Source organism: Petromyzon marinus, chromosome 12 (assembly GCF_048934315.1).
Source record: "Petromyzon marinus isolate PM22_M1 ecotype Great Lakes invasive population chromosome 12, UKy_Petmar_22M1.pri1.0, whole genome shotgun sequence".
In the NCBI taxonomy this organism is placed as follows: Eukaryota; Metazoa; Chordata; class Hyperoartia; order Petromyzontiformes; family Petromyzontidae; genus Petromyzon; species Petromyzon marinus.
This window is the reverse complement of record NC_133678.1, coordinates 5,034,281-5,058,400: the sequence shown is the minus strand read 5'-3', so window position 1 is coordinate 5,058,400 and position 24,120 is coordinate 5,034,281. Positions and strand designations below refer to the sequence as shown.

At 48.5% G+C, this 24,120-nt stretch overlaps 1 protein-coding gene across 2 annotated transcripts in view; it reads left to right on the top strand.

Moving 5' to 3' along the window:
* LOC116941643 (serine/threonine-protein kinase 3-like) overlaps nucleotides 1–24,120 on the top strand; it is a 146,975-nt gene that overhangs the window by 67,787 nt on the left and 55,068 nt on the right. Inside the window, exons 5-7 of one of the 2 annotated variants that reach the window (XM_032952932.2) lie at nucleotides 493–657; nucleotides 3,470–3,637; nucleotides 21,943–22,080. In XM_032952932.2, coding sequence (XP_032808823.2) covers nucleotides 493–657; nucleotides 3,470–3,637; nucleotides 21,943–22,080 — 471 coding nt within the window. The remainder of the gene's footprint in view (nucleotides 1–492; nucleotides 658–3,469; nucleotides 3,638–21,942; nucleotides 22,081–24,120) is intronic. The other variant, XM_032952933.2, reaches the window with a different exon arrangement.

The following is a 24,120-nucleotide window of genomic DNA, read 5'->3' as shown; positions in this document are numbered from 1 at the left end:
ACTAAACATCAGTTCTGAGAATTTTAAAGATCAGTTTTGCGCCACACCCGATGAACGTTACTCTCATTGGCAGAGCAGTTGGCAAGGTTCTGCTCGCTACTGTGTGGACCAGAAGTCACTTGAAGGAATCTCAGAGGTAGCTCTGTGACATCCATTTACGCAGACGGTTCTCTAACATGAAGGGTTCCAGTGTTCTTTTAGATATGCAACAAAAATTGGAAGAAAACCAATGAACTTAATGGCACAACTGTACGTGTGCATGTGTGTCTGACTATTATCATCAGTGACGATTATCTGAACCCGGTCCTGGGCCTCCCTTGGGTCGACTCAACCTCAAATGAGTATCCGATGCAATGCGCACAACATTGCCACTCGGGAGACAGAGGTGGCCGGGCATGGTGCCGGCCTCCATGGACGCTGTTCGCTAAAACAGCCCTTGCCCCAACAGTCTGTTATGGCTATACGGGGGATCTTTGTCTGTGTGTGTCACAGCTGCGCGAGGACGAGATCGCCACGGTGCTCAAGTCGACGCTGAAGGGCCTCGAGTACTTGCACTTCATGCGCAAGATCCACCGCGATATCAAGGCCGGCAACATCCTGCTCAACACCGACGGTCACAGCAAACTCGCCGACTTTGGGGTCGCGGGCCAGCTCACGGTGAGTTTTGGGCGGCAGGGTAGGTGGTGTCCACCCATCCACCCGTCCACCCATCAAACCCGTTCATCCATCCACCCGTCCACCCATCCACCCGTTCACCCGTCCACCCGTCCACCCATCCACCCGTTCACCCGTCCACCCGTCCACCCATCCACCCGTCCACCCTTCCACTCGTTCACCCATCCACCCTTCCACCCATCCACACTTCCACCTTTCCACTCATCCACACGTCCACCCGTCCACCCATCCATCAAACCCGTTCACCCGTCCACCCTTCCACTCGTTCACCCATCCACCCTTCCACCCATCTACACGTCCACCCATCCACCCATCCACTCGTTCACCCGTCCACCCATCCACTCGTGCACCCATCCACCCATCCACCCGTCCACTCATCCACCCGTCCACCCGTCCACCCGTCCACCCATCCACCCGTCCACCCATCCACCCATGCACCCATTCACCCATCCACTCGTCCACCCATCCACCCGTCCACCCATCCACCCATCAAACCCGTTCACCCGTCCACTCGTTCACCCATGCGCCCATCCAACCGTCCAGCCCGTCCACCCATCCAAGCCGTCGTCCACCCGGCAGTCCTAGTCCTCACTTTTAACGAGCATGGTGCCCCCCCCCCGCCAGCCACCCTTTTAAACGGAGCTCCATAGCCATTAGCTCGGGTTCTGCGCCCTAAATTGGGTGCAGGCCAGCTCCCATGCTCGCTGGTAACACTATATCCACGCTCGTGGCCAGGCCCAGCGGTGCAGGGGCTTGTTTTTTTTTTACGTGCGTGCGTGTGGTGTGTTGACCGCTTACAGCATTCCTTTACGAGCAGGGAATTGTAAGTTGGACTCGAGCGACCCAATTAACCGCCTGCGTTTGTCTAGCAGCGGCGATTGACTTAAGCGAGCGCAGGCCGAAACCGTTGGCTTTCTTTGGGGGAGTGGGCGGTGGGGGAGAGAGGTCACGCATTTGGAAAGTTTTCAGTCCATGCCCACTTGTGGCAGGTGAACGTGACCTGAGCCAGTCGTGGATATTCCCTCTTCCGCTGACAGGGTTCCAGTTTAATAACAGGAGAAGCACAACTTGCAATTCACGCCACGCTGGATTTGCCCCCGTCGGATCTCAGCAGCTACGCAAGTTGGGCGCCTAGTGAGCACTTGGACAGATCTTAATGGCGATGCAGGGTTTGGTCCGCAATGTGCCCAGCAGATGGAAGTGCAGCAATGGATTGTTGAATCTATCTGCGAGGTGCCGAGCGCTTCCCCCTAACATGTGCGCTTACTCCAGTTGTCCTCCCACGTGCCAAACTCCCATTCGTGGACTTGACCAAACATCCCAACGTTGACCCCCTTATGGAGAAAACTGCTTTGAAGCTCGGTTATTCTCCCCTGGGTTAAACGCTGGAGATTAATCAGCTGGTGCTCGCTCTCGTCATGGTGCCATCTAACTTAGATGGTAATGCAGACAATGACACAGCACATGCAACCGTTGCGTGCGACGCGCCTCGCGCTTTGCGGTAGCATCTCCCTGTGGGAAGACGACTAAAAAAAGGCAACTTATAAGCAACAGCGGGGGTGTGGGCGCGGGGAGACATTTTCTTTGGTAAGTTTTTTATTTTATTTTTATTCCAGCATCTGCCAAACGCACACGCGCACGGCATGCATGGAACACAAATCGGCTGTTGGTCGCCACGGTTTATTTTCGCGTCACAATTCGCGGTCAGCGGCGACAACATCGCCGGCGTGCGAGAAGGAGAGAGCGCCGGTAAGGCTGGGCTCGGTGCGAGTGACGAACCCTGCTGCCACCCCCCCCCTCCCTCCCCCCCGCTCGACTTGGTGAGCGGCGACGTGACGTGGTGGATATAAAACACGGAAAAATACTTGTGAACGTCTTGAAGCGCACGGGCAATCGTACTTTACAACTCCTCGGGACACCGACTCAAGGCGGTCACAGGAAAAGACATCATCGTCAAACCTCGAATGTATTTACTTTAACCTATTAAAAAAAAAGACTACTATTTGTATGTAACCAGCGAAGGTCCACTGAGCTATATAGCTCTTTTTCAGAAGCGATCTGACCATCACAAATGATAGCCCAAAGAAGTGTCTTATCAAGTGGAAATTTATAGCAATAACAAATATTCTATGCGCACGTTGATTCTAAATGTGGAGGGGAAAAAAACAGAGGATCCAGATGAAAAATCCACTTGACCACGGGGAGATAGACATGCAACTCCAAATATACAGCAGGCGTCATGGTCGGGATTGAATTTACGGCCTCCTGCATACCTGGCGAGGTAGTTAACATCTCATAGCCACCGCGGCATAAGGCTCCGATTTCCCTTGTGCTCTAAGCCCCGGGCCCTGGAACCCCCTCCGGCCAATTCAAAAGCAAAATCAGAATCGTTATTTATCCTTTAGGAATCCGATGAGCTATGAAGCTCATTTGCACAGATGTCCAGTAGGGGCGGATCATAAAGTTACAACAGCAAACGATACAAAGCAAAATCTAGGAAAGGTAAGTCACCGGACGTAAATAAGTAATATATAAAGTATACAAGTCCAAATTGCAAATGCCCATTAATTCCTGCCAAATTTTCAACACCAAATGCAAGCTTGGGGCAAGGTGGCAAAACAACAACAGTCCCAGGCCACAGAAAGACAACATCAGCCACAGCCCCTCAATTAAATTGCACCTAAACATTAGCCCCCCCCCCCGCACCCCCGATGCAGCTGCACCGCCTGCACACTTCGCTAGACTGCCCCGCGAGGGCCCAGCCGCGAGCTCACGGCGGCGTTGTCCCGTCCAGGACACGATGGCTCGCAGGAACACGGTGATCGGCACGCCGTTCTGGATGGCGCCCGAAGTGATCCAGGAGATGGGCTACAACTGCCTGGCGGACGTGTGGTCGCTGGGCATCACCGCCATCGAGATGGCCGAGGGGAAGCCGCCCTACGCCGACATCCACCCCATGCGGGTACCCTGCACGCGCACAGGCGCACAGGGCCCCGAGTGAGTTCGACGGAACCTCTCGGCGCCCGTGTGCTTTTCAGGAGCCCCTCTTTGTTTCTTCACTTCTTTCCGCCGACGTGTTTTGATGCCGCAAGCGGCCGAGAAATGTTGAGGTGAGCCTCAACTTTTCTTGTGTCACGGAACCAAGGTCGAATTCTCATTTAATTGTTCTTCTTACCACGATGCTCCCGATCATTGCAATTCTCTTCCGCTAAAAAAAAAAATCTTTCCCAGTCAGTTTTTATTTCATATTGACCGTTCATTATGAATGGTGGTGCAGTCATTGTGAATTCAAACACTTGGTCGGGAATCGAACTGAGGACGCCAGGTTAACAGTGCAGCGCATGCACCACCGCTTCATGTACGTGGGTAGTGTTTTAAACAAAACAAAATCTGTATTAATCTGTGTTCAATAAGTGTGCCCTGCTCTCTTACTAAGTAGTGTTGGCCCCCGTGAGTTGCAGTGTTGATCGAGTGATTAGGCCCTGTCCGTATTTATTTGCACAGAGTGTTTTCCCGAGAGCTCGGTCCTGTTTGCGTGCCTGCGTGACATTTAACGAGCCTTAATAGGTTGCTTATCAATACCTCTTGTCTCAACAGCCTATTCAGGCCCAACAGAGGCACCTTTGTCTTTGGTGCCATGCAGGGTAGAATCAAAGGCCCTGTCTGTTTACTCCAAAATTATTTTTTATCACGTAGTAGCTTCTCGTGGTGTCCACCTAACTCGATTGGTGGCCATTTAAACAGTTTAATGTTGGGGGTGGTGCAGTAGAGTCATTCATTCCTTGCGTTATCTACCCGATGAGCGGAGTTCGTTTCCCGGCCACAGCTAACATCGGTGGCGAGCTTCATCTGAAAGTTCATGCCTCCTCACTCTTCACCAACCCGCACTCACACGCATGGTGAAGTATGGTCAAACAGGCCTCAATACCTAAAAAAATGTACAAAGTTGGAACAATTTTTTTTGGGGAGGGTCGGGGGAAACATTGTCAAAGCTGAAAGATTAAACAGCGAATCGTCGGTAACATTCATAAAGTAACAACTCATCGCTGACTCAGCAGCGGAGGTGCCTGGAAGACGGTGGATGGCGCTCAACCGAATTGGCACGACGGGACACACGGTGGGGTCAGGCGGTGACGATGAGAGATGTGAACCCCCCCCCACCACCACCCCCCCACCCCCCCCCCCACCACCCCCCCCCCCCCCCCCCCACCGCTGCCAGTGTAGTTGACCGAGGTCGTGAGTCCCAGACCGTGGAACGCATCGCATCGACCTGCCCGCTGAGATGTGTTTGGCGTAGGCGCCTCCTCTCCTCCGGCTCGTCGTCTCGGGAAGCCGTTTGAGTGAAGTCGACAGACTTGGACGTCCCCATCGCGGTCCCGGCTTTTAACGCCGTGCGAAAGAGGAACGCTCACGCGTTGCACGAGGTTGCGTCTGCCGCGCTGTGAAGGCATGCCACGCTGCTAGGTAGACCTGTGGCACCGGTGCTCGAGGGAAACTACTACGAGCAGCTGGATTGCGTGTCCGTGAATTGGTTTGCAATTTTCGGTGGTTTCACGGGTTTGTGTTTACATTTATTTCATATTGCTTAAGATTTTGTAACGTGGTTTTTTTTTTGTTCCAACATATCAAGCTGTAAATGGGATGAATTTGGTCTTCGTGCGAAGAACGTTGTGGTTTGTTGAGGACGTGGATAAACAGGGAGACACACCGCCTCCCGAATTACCCCGGGATTTCGAGGACAGGCGGAATTTGAAATGTGGTTCAGATCTGCGCAAATACACGCGGACGTAAACGGCTCGCAAATTTTGTATGCGTTTTTTTTGTTAACAGGTGGAGATTGTTTTCACTTATAATTTGCAACAAAAAAAGAAAAAAAATCTTCCTACGACCATCTGCAGTCTGGGGCTGGGCGGGGGGAAGGAGCAAAATGAGCCTTGGGGCAGACAAATGCAGTCGCGCCGTTTATCCCAAATTAGATTTAGCGTCGCTGCTGTAAAGTGTTGAAAAGCTGTGTGGCCTCGCTGTTGTCTCATCATCGCCCGCCTGTGACCCGTGCAGCAGGCTGCCACTCATTTGCGGGGGGCCACACACGCGCACACGCGCGCACACATGCGGACACGCGCACACGCGCGCGGGGAGTTTACCGCACACCATCGACGCCGCACTAATGGGCAGCAGATGCACTTCTCATTTCGGCTTCGACGGGAGACAGTTTTTTTCTTTTCCCAAACTTGTTTTTTTCAAGATAACATGTGTCCGCGTATGTTTTTTTTGCGATACGGGAGCGGAGGTTAGGTTTAGCTCACCCGATGCGGTGCGTCGGGTTTGTGCCGCACTTCTGTCGCGCCGTTCCTGGGGAGAAGCTCCCCAGCCCGTAGAGCGAAACGTCGGACATCGTGCAGTACAACGCTCGGTGCAACCAGAAAACTCCGTGGCAAAACTGGGAACGCCTATGCAGGAGGCGGTGATGAAGAGCCATTGTGCGAAACGTCCCCTATTAAAAATTCGTTTTCCTTTTCAAGGCCACGGTGTTATTGATAAAACGTGTTTATTTTTGGCGGTCTCTGCAGGACGGCAGATGTTTTACTGAAGTCAGAGTCGTCCCTTTGTTTTGAATGGAGGGACGATTTATGTAGCATTCCATGATTGAGCCAAATTAATTTCCACGTAAACCTTTAGTAAAAAAGGAATGCATTGATCGTGGCTGCAGCTGCTGCTACTGCTGCAGATGACAAATGTTGAACACAGAGGCCTGATGGGTGTTATGCAGCGTTGCCAGATCTCCTTTGTAGGAGTTATGTCTATCCATACGGTTGTGTATTTGAAGTTCTTACTGAGTAAAGTAGCCGTTAATGACTGCCTCCCTATAAAATAAATATCCCCTCCGTGTCTGTACAGCGTCTTGAGGTCGCAGTTGTGTTTTGACACTACTCTACAAATCCATTATGTTACATCTCTTATTTTTTTCTTGAGAATGTAACTTTTTTTTCTTCAAACGCTCGTTCATAATGTATCACGTAGGCTTCCGCTACAAATATTATTCATAATCAAGATTATTTTAGGGGTTCGATCGCGTAAATATTCTGTCAAATCGCCTGGTTAAGCCGGCTGTCGTAATCACCGGCGGAACGCCGTCATTGAATTGTTAATATCGTGGCCTTACTCTCCAACACGCAAACGGTGTTTTGAAGTGATAACTAATTGGCACATTTTGTTCACGTGACAAACGATACTCATTGGCTGTGTCGGGAGTGGCGGTGGGTTAACGACGCTTGTTTATCATTTTACGCAAGCGTAGTCGGCTCCAGAAGGAGGAGCGCGCGCGGTGGTTTAAGACGTCATCTTTTTACCTATTTCTTTTTGACCGCCAAGAAAACTGAGTGAGCTTGGCGCAGAAACGCGTCGCTGGGAGCGACGACCGACCGACCGACCGGTGGTCACAGACTCACGGTGGTAGCCGAGAGGAATCCCCCCCCCCCCCCCTCCGAGAGGAACGTCAGCCGCGGAGACGGAGCACTGAAATAATCTCGCGTGCAGGCGTTAGGTGGATGGTGACATCGCAGAACCCACAGGGGTGAAGGGGGGGTGGGGGTGGCGGCGGCGACGGCTTCGGGGAAGGCCTTCATCCAGCAGTGGAGAGATCGTGGCCGAGGACGATGTGTGCCGTGCGTTCCACCTCGTTACATCGTGGCTCTGCGTCTCGTCAAAAAAAATATTTCTTAGACGAATTTAATTTGGGCCCTACCACTGTACCACCGTGACATTATGACTGCCCTTTGTCTGCAGGCACAGGGCGAGTTTCGTAAATATTGAAACAAACAAAGTAGATTTTTTTTCTCCCTCTAGCGGCTCATTTGTCTCGCCTGCTCTTTTTGGTTCTCTGACACGAATTCAAAAAGTTCAGTTTTTTTCTATGCGCGCGCGTGTGTGCGTGTGTAGCAAAAGGGAAATGAGTGAAGAGAACTGGGAAAATAAGCACGGCCTTTAACGGAGCAAGTTTCGTTGGGCTGATACCTTTAAGGAGCGAGTCTTTCTTGCGTCCGTGACTTTCACGGGCAATTTCACCCAAGAGCTGATTAGCGAAGGGCTCTAAGCTCCGGAGCAGGGCAGCTTGAAATCGTAATGAAGATTTTTTTTTTTAGTTTTCACGTTCAATTCGGGCAAACATCTGTTTATAATTTTTGTTTAAATCATTCCCTTTTCGGTATCAATGTTGGAGGAAATCCATGAAGTTTCATTGTTGCAAGGTTTATATTCGGTGGGAAAATGAAAAAAACATGTTGCAGTAAATAACATGGGCACTTATTTACAACAGGTTGCTTCACCTATTTTTTTTTCGAGAGGGCCGCACTAAAAATTAAAAGTTGCATCTGTCGGTAGGCCACTTGACGTCAATTTGGCTTCACATGGCATCATAACGTCACGTGACCAATGATTTCCACCTTTTCGCGTCCAAGTCCGATCGCGCCGATGAGATCGGGCACACTCGAAAAGAGTGCTTCGGTCGCTGGCAACTGGTAACTTAGTGCACATGTGCAATGCGTAAGTCGAGCGTGGTATGCCTAAACAGAGACATTCGAATGTAATCCACGTGTAACTGTTCCAGTTATTAAGCGCGTGCACTGAACTCGTTTACAACTGAATCACAAGATTAATAATACAATATGCAACGTCGGTTGTGTGGATTCTCTGAAACATTAAACTCCTGCACGTTTACTCTGGTTCAATGGAAGGCGCTTATTGTGCTGTTAAAATACATTTCCCAGGACAGGATGCTGTGCGCGTCTCTCCTATTTTTGGAAATGCAAACAACCAGCAGGGCAGGAGGTGTCATTAGCAAGTGTCCATATTTGCTTTTGCAAAATGTTGTTTCCATCTGGTTTAAAATATATATATATCCGTGTATTTTATTAACACTTTAAAGCCGATGTTAAATGAATACATTAGCTCTGTAAATCCATCTCCATGACTGGAGGAAATTATAGCTCTTGGAGAGAGAAAAAAACGGTATAATGTGAATAAAACTGCAAAGTCGCGTTACGTTGCCATTCAGGATTTACCCGATCGAAATTCAGGAAACAAATCTGAACGAAGGTTTGCCCAAAACTCAAGAGTGAAAAAAAAACCTGAGCAAGAGGGCCGTTTGTAAATACTGGTATGCAAAATGTGTCTAGCCCTCAGAGCTGCACACCCGGCTTCCAGAGAGATAGTTGAACACTTCTGTGAGGATACGGCGTATTGGAGAGAGTCGGATAATCCGTGCGTGTGTGATTTTTTTCATGACTTGCTTTTTACGAGGCCGGAGGATGACAAACCCAATCAGCGCCGTGGGACGCGCATGCGCACGCTTGTGCCGCAGCAAGCCAGCCAGGAAGCCAGTCAGCCAGCAAAACTTTTTTCCTCAAATAGTATAGCTCTGAATCTGTAGTTTATTTTATACGTGGTAACTTTAAAATGTTAAGGCACATCTTTAAAAAAAATTTTGTCGGCTTTTTCTTATTTGGTCACAAATTATAAGTCGCATTTATCAAGGTATATTTTAAAATGTGAAAGCTTTTTGTTTTTCCACTGGAGCTATGCACTTTTAAATAATCTCGATTGAAAGGTAATTTATTTAGAATTGCATTTTGTGTTTTAGTCTGTTGTCCTTCCCCCGCATCCTCCGATTAGCACGGTTGGCTACTTGTGGTGTGAAAGAAGTTTAACATACATACAAACGTTCATATCACAGAGTACATAATCGTGGTTGTGCCGTACAGCTCTCTGTTGTGTGTGTTTCGGGGTCGTACCACGTGTTGTTTGTTGCGATGTCCGAAGCGTGCCGGGAGTGAACATTCGGTCGCTTGAGAAGGAGACGATCATGTGATCGCGCTACAAAACAAACTTTGTCGATGAGAATATTGCTCACCCTGCGCAGAGCCCGCAGCCCGGCGCAACTTTGAACGATACGAAGGGCAACTTTTAGCCGAGGCCACGTGGGAACAAAACGAACACACACACACACACAAAACGCCCGTCACATTTCTTCAAGTCGTTTGGATTATCTGAAAATATACGGTGCGCAGGTGATCGAGTGGTGTTTATCGGGAAGGATCCGTCTTTTTGTGCTCGCTGAAGGCTGGGTGCGGCTCCTAAATAACGAACGCTTCAACGCGCACAATGCCTTGCCCTCTCGCGGCTTGGACTTAACGCCGGCTCATAATTCGGGCCGAGGCGCATTTATTTGTAGAGCCGCGTGTCCCCTGGGCCCAAAATGAAGATTAATGGGCAGTTTGGTAGCTATGGATTGTTGAACTAATGACCTCGGCTAATGATTGTGTTGTTTAACATACATTTCAAGCTATTATCTCGAAGCCATTTAGGATGACAGCTTTACAAATTAAGACGCTCTCTGTTGGTTCCACTGCTCGATATTTGTATGGTTTGCGTATCGGTGGATAAGCTAGTGACGCATATGTAGCAGAAAAGGCTCAAATATACATTTTACTCGCACTTAACATTTTTACTACTGAGCAAATGCACATACAATGGATTGTGTAAGTGTAGAGTAAAAACAACGTGCTTGTGTGTATACATATATATGGCATATCCTGTTAAAATGACGACCGCTATAAAGGGGCATTACAGCCACGAATTCCAGTCTTTACTTGAGGTTAGTGAAGGTTATATGACCAACCGTGAGCCGAATCTAGAGAGTTTTAAAGTTCACGGTGATTACGGTGACTTCATATGCTATTCATATCACTCTGGCGATGTGAAGGGTCACAGACCCCCCGATGCAATAAGATATCTGAGACGGGATGCATTAAACACCTTTAAAGGGCAACTTCCCCATGAGCGTCGCGTCAATGGTACAAGTCAATTGAGCACCGTGGCACGTGCTGCTCAAGATAATAAAACACAGTAAGTATCGTGACGTGCACGTGTTCGCAAGCGGTGGCATGCACCGGCGATAGTTTTATATTTCGACATGTAATAAAGTGAATAACTATCAATTTAAAAGGCTTGAAATGTATTTATTCTCTTTGGTTCTTTCTGTAAAGTCTACCCACGTGACTTTACCGAAAGATCCAAAGAGTATGGATTCCTGCAGTCACGAAAGCTTCAAATCAAGAATGTATTTATTCATCAGAGTCGTTGACCACAAGCTCAAAGGCCCCAAACTCCATTGCCGCTAGCAACAACCGAACGTGTAGCGGATACCATATTTTGATGTGTAATGCTTTTTCTTTATTGACTGAAGGGTTAGGAACTGCATGGGAAAAAGAGACGGCAGAGATTTGCCAAGTCGAGCAAGGAAAGGAGCAGAAAGAGAAGTGCACACAGCTTAAAGGACGCAACCTGGGCTGGGCTTGGCTGTCTTCACTCCAACGCTGTCCTCTGGACAGTCCGGTCCATTCACCTGATGAAGGCCACTTGTGTTGTGGCCGAAACGTCGTGATTTTTGTTATTTTATTTTTACCTACGTGAATGTACCGAATAGAACCAAAGAGTAGAGAAGTGCAATGGCCTGCAGTGTGTGGTAGGTGAGTGAGCGAGCGAGTGAGCGAGTGGGTGGATGGTCGGGCGAGTGGGTGAGTTGAGGGTTGAACAGTGTGTGCAGGATGAGACGAAACGTCAGTGTCTGGTAGGCCCAGTCCTCAACATGGGAGGGGGAATCGATGAACTTCGTCGGAACAGGAACCGTTGGTAGTAGCAATAGACGAGTGATAAATAATAGACACAAGCCACTGAGGCATTCGACAAAGGGGAATTGATCACGCATTTACAATCAATTCCTCCATTTGTAGTGGAGCATTTTTAAACATAAACCTACGGTGTTGTTACAATGAGCGAGTCAAGTCCTGACACCTTGTGACAAACAAGCAAACGTTACGGCCGTCAAAATTTATTTTTTTGTTAACAAATGTTAACAAATGTTAAAAAATGTTAACAAATGTTAACAAATGTTAACAAATTCCATCGCTGTCGCGCGACCGCCGTGAGTCTCATGACATCCACCGGTGGTTAGAATCGGTAATCGAGAGAGCAAAAAAAAAGCCCCACAAAACTCCCGACACGCACACACAACGTGGCGATTAAGGCAACTTGCGCCGGTGTTGGTTTGCAAGGGGTGGGGAGGGGGGTAAGCCACGGGGGGGGGGGGGGGGGGCTGGTGGATGAGTGGTGGGTGGGTGGTACAAGTTGCGAGGTTTTGGTGGTGGGAACGGCGCAGACAAACTCGCGAATTTGTCTCGATCGTTCGCGTTCGACCACCGTGGCGTCTCCCCCCCTCCCCCTCCTCCTCCGCATCCCTGCGATCCGAGACGAACGAGGCACCGACGGCAAAGCGCTCTCGCGTCAGCGGTGACTTCCACGTGGCGCGCGCGTCGTGTCAGCGCGCCGCAATTGACGCGGCAGTCATAATTAACGACGACGATTGACGGGATTTTAGTTTGAAATCAACCGCTGGATGATAGGCCGCAAGACGAGGCGACGTCGGCCACGCGCTGTGCCCCTAACCACCGCGCCCACCCCCACTAAAACCCTCCCTACCATCCCTCCGCATACTTTTTTACAAATATATATTCTCTTGCGTACCGACTGGGACACGTGCATGATGGTATTTCATCAAGGCGAAGGCTACTTGGCTGAGAATATATACGCAGATAACGATGCCGTGTCACTCACATGAATGCGTGCATCCGGCAACAATAGACATGATGTAGAACGTGCGCACGGGTGTACGCGGCGTGAACGTTCACAGGCGTCGTCAACGGGCGAGCAGCGTTGGTGAGGAATGGCCAAACTGTGGCCCGTGACACGGCGCAGCGGCTGCGGCGTTCGCCGATCGGTTCGGGGGGGGGGAGGTGGGTTTAAATCCGAGCAGGTCGCTCTAGCTTTTTTTATAACTGCGCGTTGCAATAGCCGCACACAACGCGTTGCCGTCTGCCGCACGGCAGACGTTAAAAGATCCCGTGGCGTGATTTAAAAGGAAAGAAAAAAAGTTAGGCCATTGTGTGCCACCGGCGTCATGCTCCAAATTTACCAATTGAGAAAATTACCTGCAAATTGCCCAATTTTGGGGTTACACTCGGAGCAATCATCGCCTCCCCCCCACACATGACTGCAAAACCACTGCAGGCTGTGGTGACACCCAGCGTCTTCTCGATGACAGCAGCGCGCTCTGAGAATGGATCGGATACCAAATGCACCAACTGACGGATGCATTCTGGGAAGACTTACGCCGAGCACTAAATCGGCAAATGTATGCGAATTATCATCGTTTATATAAAAAAAAATGTGTCACTACAGGCTGGCACGACATATAACGTCACGTGCGCCCACGGACCACGTGCTCGCAGCAGGGGTGGCATGAGAACAACAACAACAACCGCCACGTGGCGGTGACGTCACTGCGGCACTTGTGCCAGGCTAAGTGCACTTTAAGGCCACGGTGAGAACACGAGCTAACACACACAGAGAGGGGATTGTGATCTCCCCCGTAGCCAGTCCACTCCTCCACGACAAATAAAACTATAAACTCTTTGTTTTTGTTTCACCAGGTAAGGCCCACTGAAACTGTGTAGCTCTCTTTCAGAAGCGACCTGGCCACAAATGATAGCTTGACGATTTAAATGTGGAGGGGAAACCCTGAAAAAAATCCACGCGACCACAGGGAGAGGGAGAGAGAGATGCAAACTTCAAATATACAACAGGCGTCAGGGTTGGGATCGAGCCCACGACCTCCTGAACACCAGGCGAGGTAGTTAACATCTCCGAGCCACCGTAGAGAAATAACCAAAATATCGGAAAGTTATCGGGCCCTGAAACGTAACTCGAGGTGTAACTCCAGACTATTTTCGAGTCTCGCAAGGTCAATTTGCCACTGAAACCTGTACCAGATCCCAGGCCACTTTTTCATTTCCCTTCTAACCCGAACCCCAGCGAGAGCCATGGGTCTGCCGTGGCTCGCATGGCTTTAACATTCTCCTCGTGCGCGGAGGTGGTATGGGGGATTACAGCACACTTAAATTAAAGAATATCGGTTATAAAACATCGTGTGTCGGCTAACCTCCAGGGACGGTGGAAATGAGACGCGTGCTAATCTTCTGTTACTAATCTCAAATAAGTGTGTCTCGCTCGAAGCATGCCTCCCCCACCGCCCACCCCTCTCTGCCCCCCTGCTGCTACTCCGAGTGAGATCATTGAGCGCTCACTGGGACCGCACTTAATCACCCCCCCGTCGAGCCATTACGCGCCAATGTAATAATTGCACATGAAAAAGGCTGGAATGCAAGATCCCATGTTTGTGATGGATCCCATTCCAAAATAAATGTACAATAACAATAATTACTAATTGCTATGGACTGTCCCATACGAGCTTCCCAACTGAGACACACACCCTGCCCTGTGAAGGATGTGAAATGTGTTTGTAAACAAAATGCTTCACTCGTTGGTAATGGCCATCGTGAGTTCAACCAATTATATCGCGAGTGATGTAATGTCGCTCGCGGAGAGAGATCGTTTATGGGTTTTTTTTTTAGTTTTGAACGATACGTTTTAACAAAAAAAACCCCAGTTTTGCTACATTCACACGGTGGAGCGGTGAATGCGCTGCGCTTGCAGATTTATACCGCGTGCGTGCGCGCGCGCGCGTGCGTGATGGAGAGCGGTGATGCAGCGGTTAGCGCGCCGCACTACAAAACCTGGCTACCCGATTTCTAATTCCCGCTCACGATGTATCTGAAACGGTCATGGGCATCCCCTAGGTTGACTCGGCCTCAAATGAGTACCTGGTGCGGTGTGTAGTAAACATCGCCACTAGGGGAGACAAAGGCGGTCGGGCGTGGTGTTGGCCACCCACCCTCTCGTGCACCATTCCGGCCTTCGTAGTTGCTCCCTAATAGCACCGATCGCAACAGGCTGTTACAGGCTACACCTGGGATATCTGTTTTTGTTGTTGTTTTGAGATCCGTAAACCCTTATCGCAATGCATGTGCAGCATGTAGGCGTGTCGTGTTTATAACAAATTAGCAAACATGATTCGGAGCTCTTCATCGATCCGTTATAGGGGTTGTTGTGACCATACCTTGACGAACTGTGGTTATTGCGGGGTGGTGGCCATAGCAGATTCAGATAGCACTCGCCACTCATGTTAGCAGTGGCCAGGAATCAAACTCAGGTGACCGCCTCCAATGCCCTGTTATGTGTATTAATCACAAAATTAGTTTTTGAAGTGCTGCAGTATGTTACACGTGAATGTTGAATTTCGTTTGATTTAATTGAAATAAGGTGAATTCACGATTTTCGCGATTGTGCTTGCGTTCAACTGTATCAAGACATGCGTACGCACCCATTAAAATCAATACAACTATCCGTGGAATGCACTAAACATGTGCGCGCACATTCACAATATGACTCACCGTGTGTACGTGTTAGAACACGGTAATTAGGAGCTCTGTGCTTCGCCTTCCAGCACTAATTCCAATGTTATTTTAAGAACATTGTCGACACACGAGTTCGGTCCGACTTTAAGGAGGCTTAATCTCTATAGAGTATAATTGCTGCCATTGTCTTTAAGATGTAATATATTTTTTTTCTCTCTGACGAGATGAGTAACAAATGTATGACGAACCGCAGGGTACAAAGAAGGTCGATTTGGAAATATATATCAGAGAAAGGCAAGTTAGATTTCTTGAACATGTAATGAGAAAACAAGAGACTGAATATCATGTTTTAACTGAGAAAGAGGCACGATAAGCCAGGCAAAAACAGCGAATGAAGCTACATAAGCAGTTTCAACATTATTGTATAGATGTATGTATGTCGAACTTCTCTCGCACCGTACGTAGCCAACCGTGTTCATCAGAGGTGCGGAATGAAAGAAGGCCATGATCGCCGACGTCTTTGAGAAGGGATCGTGGCACATGGTCGTATTCCTACTCCTAACAAATAATCCCAGGTGTAAAGGGGTCTGCGGGGAGACCCATCCTCACTCATGTAACAATACATTAAAAAAACATCTGGTAGAGGGATGCTGTCATGTGTATATCAGTTAGCCCGCTGGCCTGCCAGTTCGAATTCGTTCTACCAGCGCGGTGGTTGAAACGATGGGACATTTTCGTAATAACCTCCCCCAGGCCGGCCCCTGTCCACCCAGCAATGGGTACACCGGTTATAAAGTACGTCGGCAGGTCACACGCGTGTGTGTGTGGTGGGGTAAAGTGTGGGTACTGCGCATCTCTTCCAGGATATCTAGCCAACGTGACAAAGTAAGCCAACGTAACTCTCTGAGCGAGAGGGGGGGGGGGGTCTCTGTCGGAGTGCCTCGAGTCGACGGCTTCTCCGCCAGCAGTGACGCGATCCAGCATATTGCGGGACTGCACCTCTATCCCCGTTTTTTTTACCAAAAGAGTTGACAAGCCGGAGGTGCTTTGACCAGCAATCTTGGGAGTTTGCCATTGTCCAGGCGGCCGTCTTTATAGCCTTTATCGCCGTCCACAAAGGCTGCACGACTGCGTATTGCGTTCAAAGGTAGCGATTGCTGGAGATAGGAGGCGGGAGGCCAGTTAATGCCTAACCTCAGAAGACAATAACATTATCTTGTGAGGCCTGTAAATATGCTACTGCCGTTTGTAAATGAACTCGCGCATCCAAGGTCAAATGCGCGCGTTAGCGTGAAACTAAACTAAACAATTTTTTTTTACTTTACCAGGTAAGGCCCACTTAGCTATATCGCTCTCCAGAGAGGGGTTGTCTCGAGCTCCTTCAAATTGCAGACCCTTCCGCCAGCAGTGGTTTGGGGAAGCAATTGCAGGGCTGGACATTTACCCAAAAACACCCAAGGCTTCATAATGGTTGAAACTGAATGCTGTTGCACTATGTATATATGTATATATATCCTCTCGGTAATTTGATAATGAAAACAATAGCACTTGCCTAAATTAAAATGGATGTGATAATTTAATTCTGATTCAGATTTACAATTCGTACATCACATTTTTTGTTTGACCAGGTGAGGCCCACTGAGCCATATAGCTGTTTATCAGAAGAGACCTGGCCACAAATGATAGCTCAACGAAGTGGCTTATCGCGTGGAAATTTATCGCTGCCAAATACTCTTAACGCACGTTGACTCTAAATTTAGAGGGATACACCGGAGGACCACGTGACCACGTGGAGAGAGACACGCAAACTCTAAATATACAGCAGGCGTCGTCAGGGTCGGGATCAAACCAACGACTTCCTGCGTACCATGCGAGGTAGTCAACATCTCGCCACCGTGATGATGATGAGAGAAAGAGAGAGAGAGACATGTAAACTCCAAATATACAGCAGGCGTCAGGGTCGGGATCGAACCCACGACCTCCTGTATATCTGGCGAGGTAGTTAACATCTCCTAGCCACCGTGCCACGTGGTCCGCTGGGCGAGTCTCGGAGCAACGCGATGGTGTATAAAAGTAAAAGTAAAACAACGAGTAATGCTCAGCCTACGACCAGATCACACTGCGGGTGTTCCGTGTAGCCTTGTGGAGGGCAGTGCGGAAAAAAAAACAGATTGCACTCCTGCCCTGCACATTAACTTTGCTCCAACGTGAATGCCCCACCTCTCTGCAGTGATCAGCGTATCGTCAAATAACGCGCACGGTGTGGGGAAAGTCCTCATCCAGCAGCGGATTGATATGTACGCGTTATACTCTAAAGGCTGGAAAACTTTAACCAAATGTGGAAGGAAAAAAATGTCAACGAGATTTGGAACTGTAAAAGCAGTAAAAGTGTTTAAAAGTTATTATAACGTGCACCTCTTTTGCAGATCACTGCTGGATAAAGGTCTCTCCCCATCGTGTTCGTCATTGCAACTGTTTGACCATGCTGGCCATTGTGGATTGCTTGGTGATAGTGAGGGGGGGGGGGGGGGTGTGCAGGACCGGTTCAGCTCTGCCTCGCCGTCCCCAGCCCTGGCAGCGCAGTGCAATAACCACTGCACCACCGTTACCCAATAGAAATAGTTGTTACAGTACGTGTAAATAAACAGACAGCCGTGAGGGCAGCTTTTGCCTGTTTCACTCCATGAGCGACCGACAAATTCCCCACACATTTTTTTAAAAACTCGGTTCTTGGTTCTCCGATCCATGCAGCTGTCACCTTGCCATGATTTAATTTGACGTGGCAAGCCGTAAATACCGCAACGGAGCCAGAGCGAATGAGCGAACTTGATTAACGGTGAAGCGGTCTAAGTGTATTTTTTTTTTCAAAACAATTGGGATTGCGGAGGACACAGTGGGCAAAAAAAATGTCATCCGAACTTACGTAATATTTATTCCACGTCGAAGAACCTCCTAACTCAAACGTTGAGTCGCCAAGTTTTAGTCGTGGCTAGATAGCGGGGGGATCAAAGTGGTGCAGAGAACCTCTGGATGAATGAAAAACGCAAACACTCTGCCTCGTCTTGCACTTTGTACATTTGCGAGTCAGCGGCTGGCTTAGTTTTTAATGCACCCCAACGCAGTGCCGGATTATCCTGGTAGCGCAAGTAGCTACATATGTAGTAGTTACTGGCCCCGGACTTTCAAGGGCCCCGCGTTAAATGCTTTCAAGTTCTTAGCTCTTTCGGTAAAGTCACGTTGAAGGGAAATAAGAATATGAATTACTGCAGTCACGAAAGCTTTAAATCAAAATTTGCTTTCAAGTTATCAATTCCGGTTCAGTGATTCTGCACTTGCTCGATTACTGTAGTACTATACCGCCTTCAACTTTTACGAACGACTGGGTGTTTAAGGTTGGCGATTTGTCGTATTATCTGGCTGTATAGCAAATAAAAAAAAATACAATTACTTTACTATACAAGTAAAAAAATTGTGTTTTAATATTTACGTGTTTTTTTTTTATTTAGAGCCCCTTTATAACATATTTTTAAAGCCCCACACAAGCTTAATCCGGCACTCCCCCAACATGTGTTATTGTGAGCAACGTGGAACGTGGACCGATACAGGGTTGCAAGTATGGTTTATTAATTACAGGAAAAAAAAAGGTCAGTCGTTTTATGTATTACCCAATTTGTGTTATTCCAGTGAGACATTTAAAATAATTTTATTTTTACAAGGTTCGTCTCTGTTATCAAATGTCGTTCTCAGGGGGAGCATCTGTGCTCCTGTAGCTCAGCACATTCCCATATGTTTCCATTGCCGCACTAGGTTATAAATACACAACGTGTTAGTTACTTGGTGTTTATTTAGTGATTTCCCGCAATTGTATCTCATTTGTGATATCGTATATCTTGTCATTTGCCAAACCAGCCATTCTGACCTCTTTGCGGAGCAGCATATAACCCCCGTTGCTAGAGACCGGCCCGCGGAAGGAGACATCACAGATCTGCTTCTGAGATCTCTTTGAGCGGCCGCTGATCCGCGCACTCGGCGGTGATGCACTTTCGTACTGACCCCGAGAGAGATGTTCTCTGCGCGACGAACCAATGTGTACTTGGAACTCTGGCATTTATCCAAATGAAGTGCAGAACCAAACTAAATGACGGATTTTTTGTTTTGTTTTGGCGCGCAGTCATTGAGGCCATCGTCGCGGTACATTCGAGAAGTTGGTTGTAATCACGGGCAGCTGCCCGTGATTTGAACCCAGGAGCCTGGCGGGCAGTATCGTTTTTTTTTATTTTTTACCCAACACTTTTAACGTCGAAGCGTTGTGCAACAGAACGCCGTAAATGACACTATTTTTAAAGTTTAATGATGCTGGCGGTGGACCTGCCCGCGGATAGACCGGCCGTCTGTTTGTGGGTCAGTGGAAATTAATCTCATTTCGAGACTCCGTCTCGCTCTGGGCGCACCTCAGAGAAGCGAGTTTAAGTGTGCTTTGTCTGTTCAACGCAAAGCAGGCCGCAAGCATTTACACCCGTCACTCTGTCGTGGGCGCGATCGGATAAACCTTTCAAGTTTATCTTATTGAATGATAGTGCATCTCGCGCCGCAGATAAGATTCGAACGTGGCCTTGTGTGTGGATGGTACTGCTGTAAACCGGGCTTGTTCCCTTAGCCAAAGGTCACACCTCACCGGTACAAACACAAGCCTTGCCTTATTGGTGCCCTCGGAGGCTGCGGGGGGGGGGGGGGGCAATTTGCGCATGTCCCATCTGTCAAAGGAAGCGCGCAGTCGACGACACGGGAGCAGTGAGGAGGAGGAGGAGGTTTTTCTGTTTATTATGTATCGACGAGGTCGATGCCGTGGCGCGATTTCGAACAAAACGACCCTCCGATGTTGATGTCGCTGCCTCGGTGGGAAAAAAAATGAAGTGAAACGCGGAGCCAGAACACGGAAACGCGAGGTCGGGCGATGGGAACCTCCGTCGCTTCTTGTGCACGTCGCTCGGACCGCTGTTCGGTTTCTGCCCTGGCGCTTGACTGTTTAAAACAAAAAAAATGTGTAGGCATTTGCAGTGCGTTTCGCGTTTGACGTTCGAAGCGAGCGTGTTTTGTGTGCCGGGTTGCGCGCCAACGGTCGCGACTTGCACGCGAGTGCGCGCGTGCTGACGGCGTCGTTCAAAAGCAGCTGACTTCAGACGCGTTTCCCGAGATGTTGAAACCCACTTTTTTAAAATAAATAAATAACTATAACTGGCTCCCCTGCAGTTTACATCAAATCTATTGGACACGCACCTTGATGCGTGCAATCTGGAAAACCACGAGATGCTTTTTAAAGAAAGTTTTTTTTTTAATTAACGAGTTCACTCTCCCATGGAAAATAAGAGACCGCTGGCATTTTGAAGCTCTTCTCACAATCCTGTACTCGGATCGCTCAGTGTAACTTGCTTTCGACGTAATAAACTGCCAAGATAATATATATAATGTGTATTGTTAGGTTTCTTTTTCATTTTCTCGGATTTAAAGAATGCTCTGGCGAAGGAATTGCATTAACAGGAGCACACATCGAAAAGTTCGAGCGATTTTAAATGAACCATGTGGTCAGTCTTCTGCATTCGTTTCTGCCACCTCTTCGGTGTCGCTATTCTACGTCTTCTGAGCTTCTTCCGCCGTTTAACTTCAATCGGGTGTTCACTTTTTCCACGGAAAATCCCGTGTATCCAGTTACCCAGCTAGTTTCGGTAGCAATGGAGCCCAGCCAGCAGCCAGGCGGGAAACTTAAGGCATAGATTATCTAGCATAGTAGTGTGATATAGTAAACTTTGTAGTTAAACAGTAATTTCTCACAACCATATACGCGTGGAGTGTTGACGGGGTGGTTACTGCACTGCACTACAATACCAGAGGTCAAAGTTCAATTCATGGTCATGCACCTCTCTTGGCCCTCCTCTGAGTTATGAACACAGAAAGTTACCCGGTGCAACTTTGACCTGCTGCTAGCCTGAAATGTCCAGTGCCAGAACGCTCACTGATTAAACTGTTTTACTTTCTAACAATAGTTTTTTTCCCCAATAGTTTTTTTTTAAACAATACAAAATGTACACAAACTCTTAGTGAATGCCCCTATCAAATGAAATGCATTTTTCTTTTCAGAGTATGATATATGTTTTGTTTTTATAAAAAAAAAAAACATACATACAGTCCCTTGCCAATACACTCTTAGATAAAGGCCAAACCACAGCCCGTTTCGTCACGGTGACAAGTTGTTTAACAGTAACCTGACCATACTTCCCCGTGCCGGTTCAGTGCCGGTTGTTAACCCCGACTGAGCACCAACATCGGCCCGCGAGGTTCTCACCGCAGAGTCGGCCAACCGCTCCACCGCCCGCACACATTCACCGTCGTGACGGTGGCTTAGATCGCCTAAACATGAATGTATCGTTAAACCCGACAGCAAATTAGAGCAAGGTTTGTCCCGTCAACAAAACGTGGCATGCAGTTACTAGTTCAGCACACCCGGGTGTGTTGGAGAGCAGACCCACAACGTTTACAATTCGAGTAATCCTGACGTTTTGCCGGTGATTTACAGCCGGCATCATCAGGCGTTAGCCAGAGTTGTGGGTAAATCCTCCTCCTGTTTCGATCTTCGATCATTAAATAGAGGGGGAGTAAATGTGACGTCATCACTGTGGACCAATCAGGCGCGAAGCTTAGAGTGGGGGTGGTGGGGGGGGGGTTAATGTAGCCATACGACAAATTTATATTTACGTGACCTAACCCAAGAAACAAAGAAACAGAAAAACCCTCTATGTTATGAATAATATTGGTTTGCGAAAGCCTACTAAACTATTTCTAACTCGTTTTCGTCAATAGATCGAATGTGCGAGCCTCGTGCTGCAACTCTTGACTCCCGCAGGCCATCTTCATGATACCCACCAACCCGCCACCCACCTTCCGGCAGCTGGAACTGTGGACGGACGAATTCGTGGATTTCGTCCGGAAGTGCCTGGTGAAGAACCCGGAGCAGAGGTCCACGGCCACCCAGCTGCTCCAGGTACCGGGTGCAAAACGGCCATCGGTTAGGAACGGTGAAAGTGGAAGCGCATTTGCCGTCTCACGCCACTGTTGGTGGGAAGGGGCCCTCCGGTTAGGAAGGAGCTCTAGAGAGCCTCTCTCCCTCCCCCCCACCTCCCTCCCACCAGAGCGTGATTTGGTCTACTCTTCCATGCCGGACAGACGTCTTGGAAGAGGTTTGAGTGACGACACTACCGTGGCCCTCGTACACGCGACTTGCTGATTGGACCGGCCGTTGGTGGCACCCCGCAATGGAGAGTGACCTCTGGATTGCAAGTCCAGTGCGAGCTCACCATTACTCCGCGGCGTCACTGAAAGAATACGCGTGCGACCAGATTTAGTTCCTCCACAGGGAAATGTACGGGTTTTTTTTTTCATTGAAAAATAATTTGGGAGAAAAATATTGGACGGTTTGTTGTTCCTTCATTTAGACAAGCATTGCCCAGAGTATGACGAACTTAGTTTATCACGTAGGCTTTCACGACCAATATCATCCATAATACAGTTTTTTTTTGGGTTATATCGCGTAAAATATATAAATGTGTCATTAAACAAATCTGGCTGTCGCCTGATGAAGCTAGTTGTAATCACTGGCGAAACGTCGTACTCAGATTGTAAATGTTGTGGCTGGGCTCTCCAACACACCGGTGTGCTGCACAAGTAACGAATTGATCTGTTTACGTTACAAACCTTACTAATTGGCTGTGTCGGATGGGGCGGGTTTAACGACACAATTATATATTTACGCGATCTAACCCAAGAAACTTGCATTATTAATAACTTATGTGCACCCAGTATGAGCATCTTAATTCTGGAGTGTCCCGACAGATGGTCTGCTGACCAAAGGGCTGTGAGGTTTCAATTGAGACTCACTGATGACGACCAGAACAATTAACCCCTAGAACAAGTCACCTCCGATCAGTACGGTGCGAAAAAAGTTCAACATATATACATACGTACAACATACATACATGCATACTTCAGCAACAATTGCTGCCATTTGAAAATAATGTGCAATTCATAACGGGGATAGTATGTATTTACTTCCTTAGGGATAGGTGGAAAATTAATTCAGAGGTGGGGGAAACCACAGGCAGTTGGAACCGATACCAAAAACTGCCCAAGCTCTGTGATCCTATTTTGGGATGTTTTCCCAACTCACCCCATGTGTCCCAATCTCTTTAACTCGCGCAAAAAAATTGTGGCCATGGAGATCCCAAATCCGTGTTGCAAAACAACCAACTCAAGCTCGGTAGCCTCTGAGTTCAAGAACTGTCGAGGTTTGTCTCAGTCCATCATCCATAAGAGGTGGATAAAATTAGGACCATATTCAGAAAGTGATCCCATGAACAGACTTCTCCCCATGATCTGAATATGGAATTTCCACCCCTGTCCTCAGGGTAACCCACACAGCGATGAGCACAATCCAACGCTCGTGTGAGCAGGGGACGCAGTGATGTTTCTGGAAGCTAAAATGTTTGACGTACATTGCGCAAGAGGGATGATTCTCAAATTCAGGGGAGGCTTTCCATTACTCTGGAGGGTGTTTACTCAAATGCCCTACCTGTGAATTGTCAAGGTGGTTTTTGGACCTTGGGATTGTATCTTAACGAGGGTCTGCACCTCGAGTTGGCTCTCGGGACTGCGTCTGAATCTGGGTCTGTGGGTTAAACGGTGATGGAGGCTATCTGCGGTTTACAAAAAATAAACCTCCCTTGTAGCTTTTACTGGCTGTTGCAGCACGAGCTGTTAGCGGGCACCTATGAAGTTCGATACGGCACAAGACGGAGTGGTGTGGCCAAACACCACGCCCAGCCACCTTTGTCTCCCCAGCGCTACTGTTTTAACACACCGCACCAGGCAGTTAATTATGGCTAAGTCGACCTAGCAGAGGCCCCAGGACAGTTTCAGATGCGACTCACACAAACCGGCGTCAGCAGCGGTGCCGGAAAAAACCCAACTCTGACCCGCCCGAGGTTCGTAGCGAATCGCGCTCACCTCTGTGCCGCTGCTGCCCATG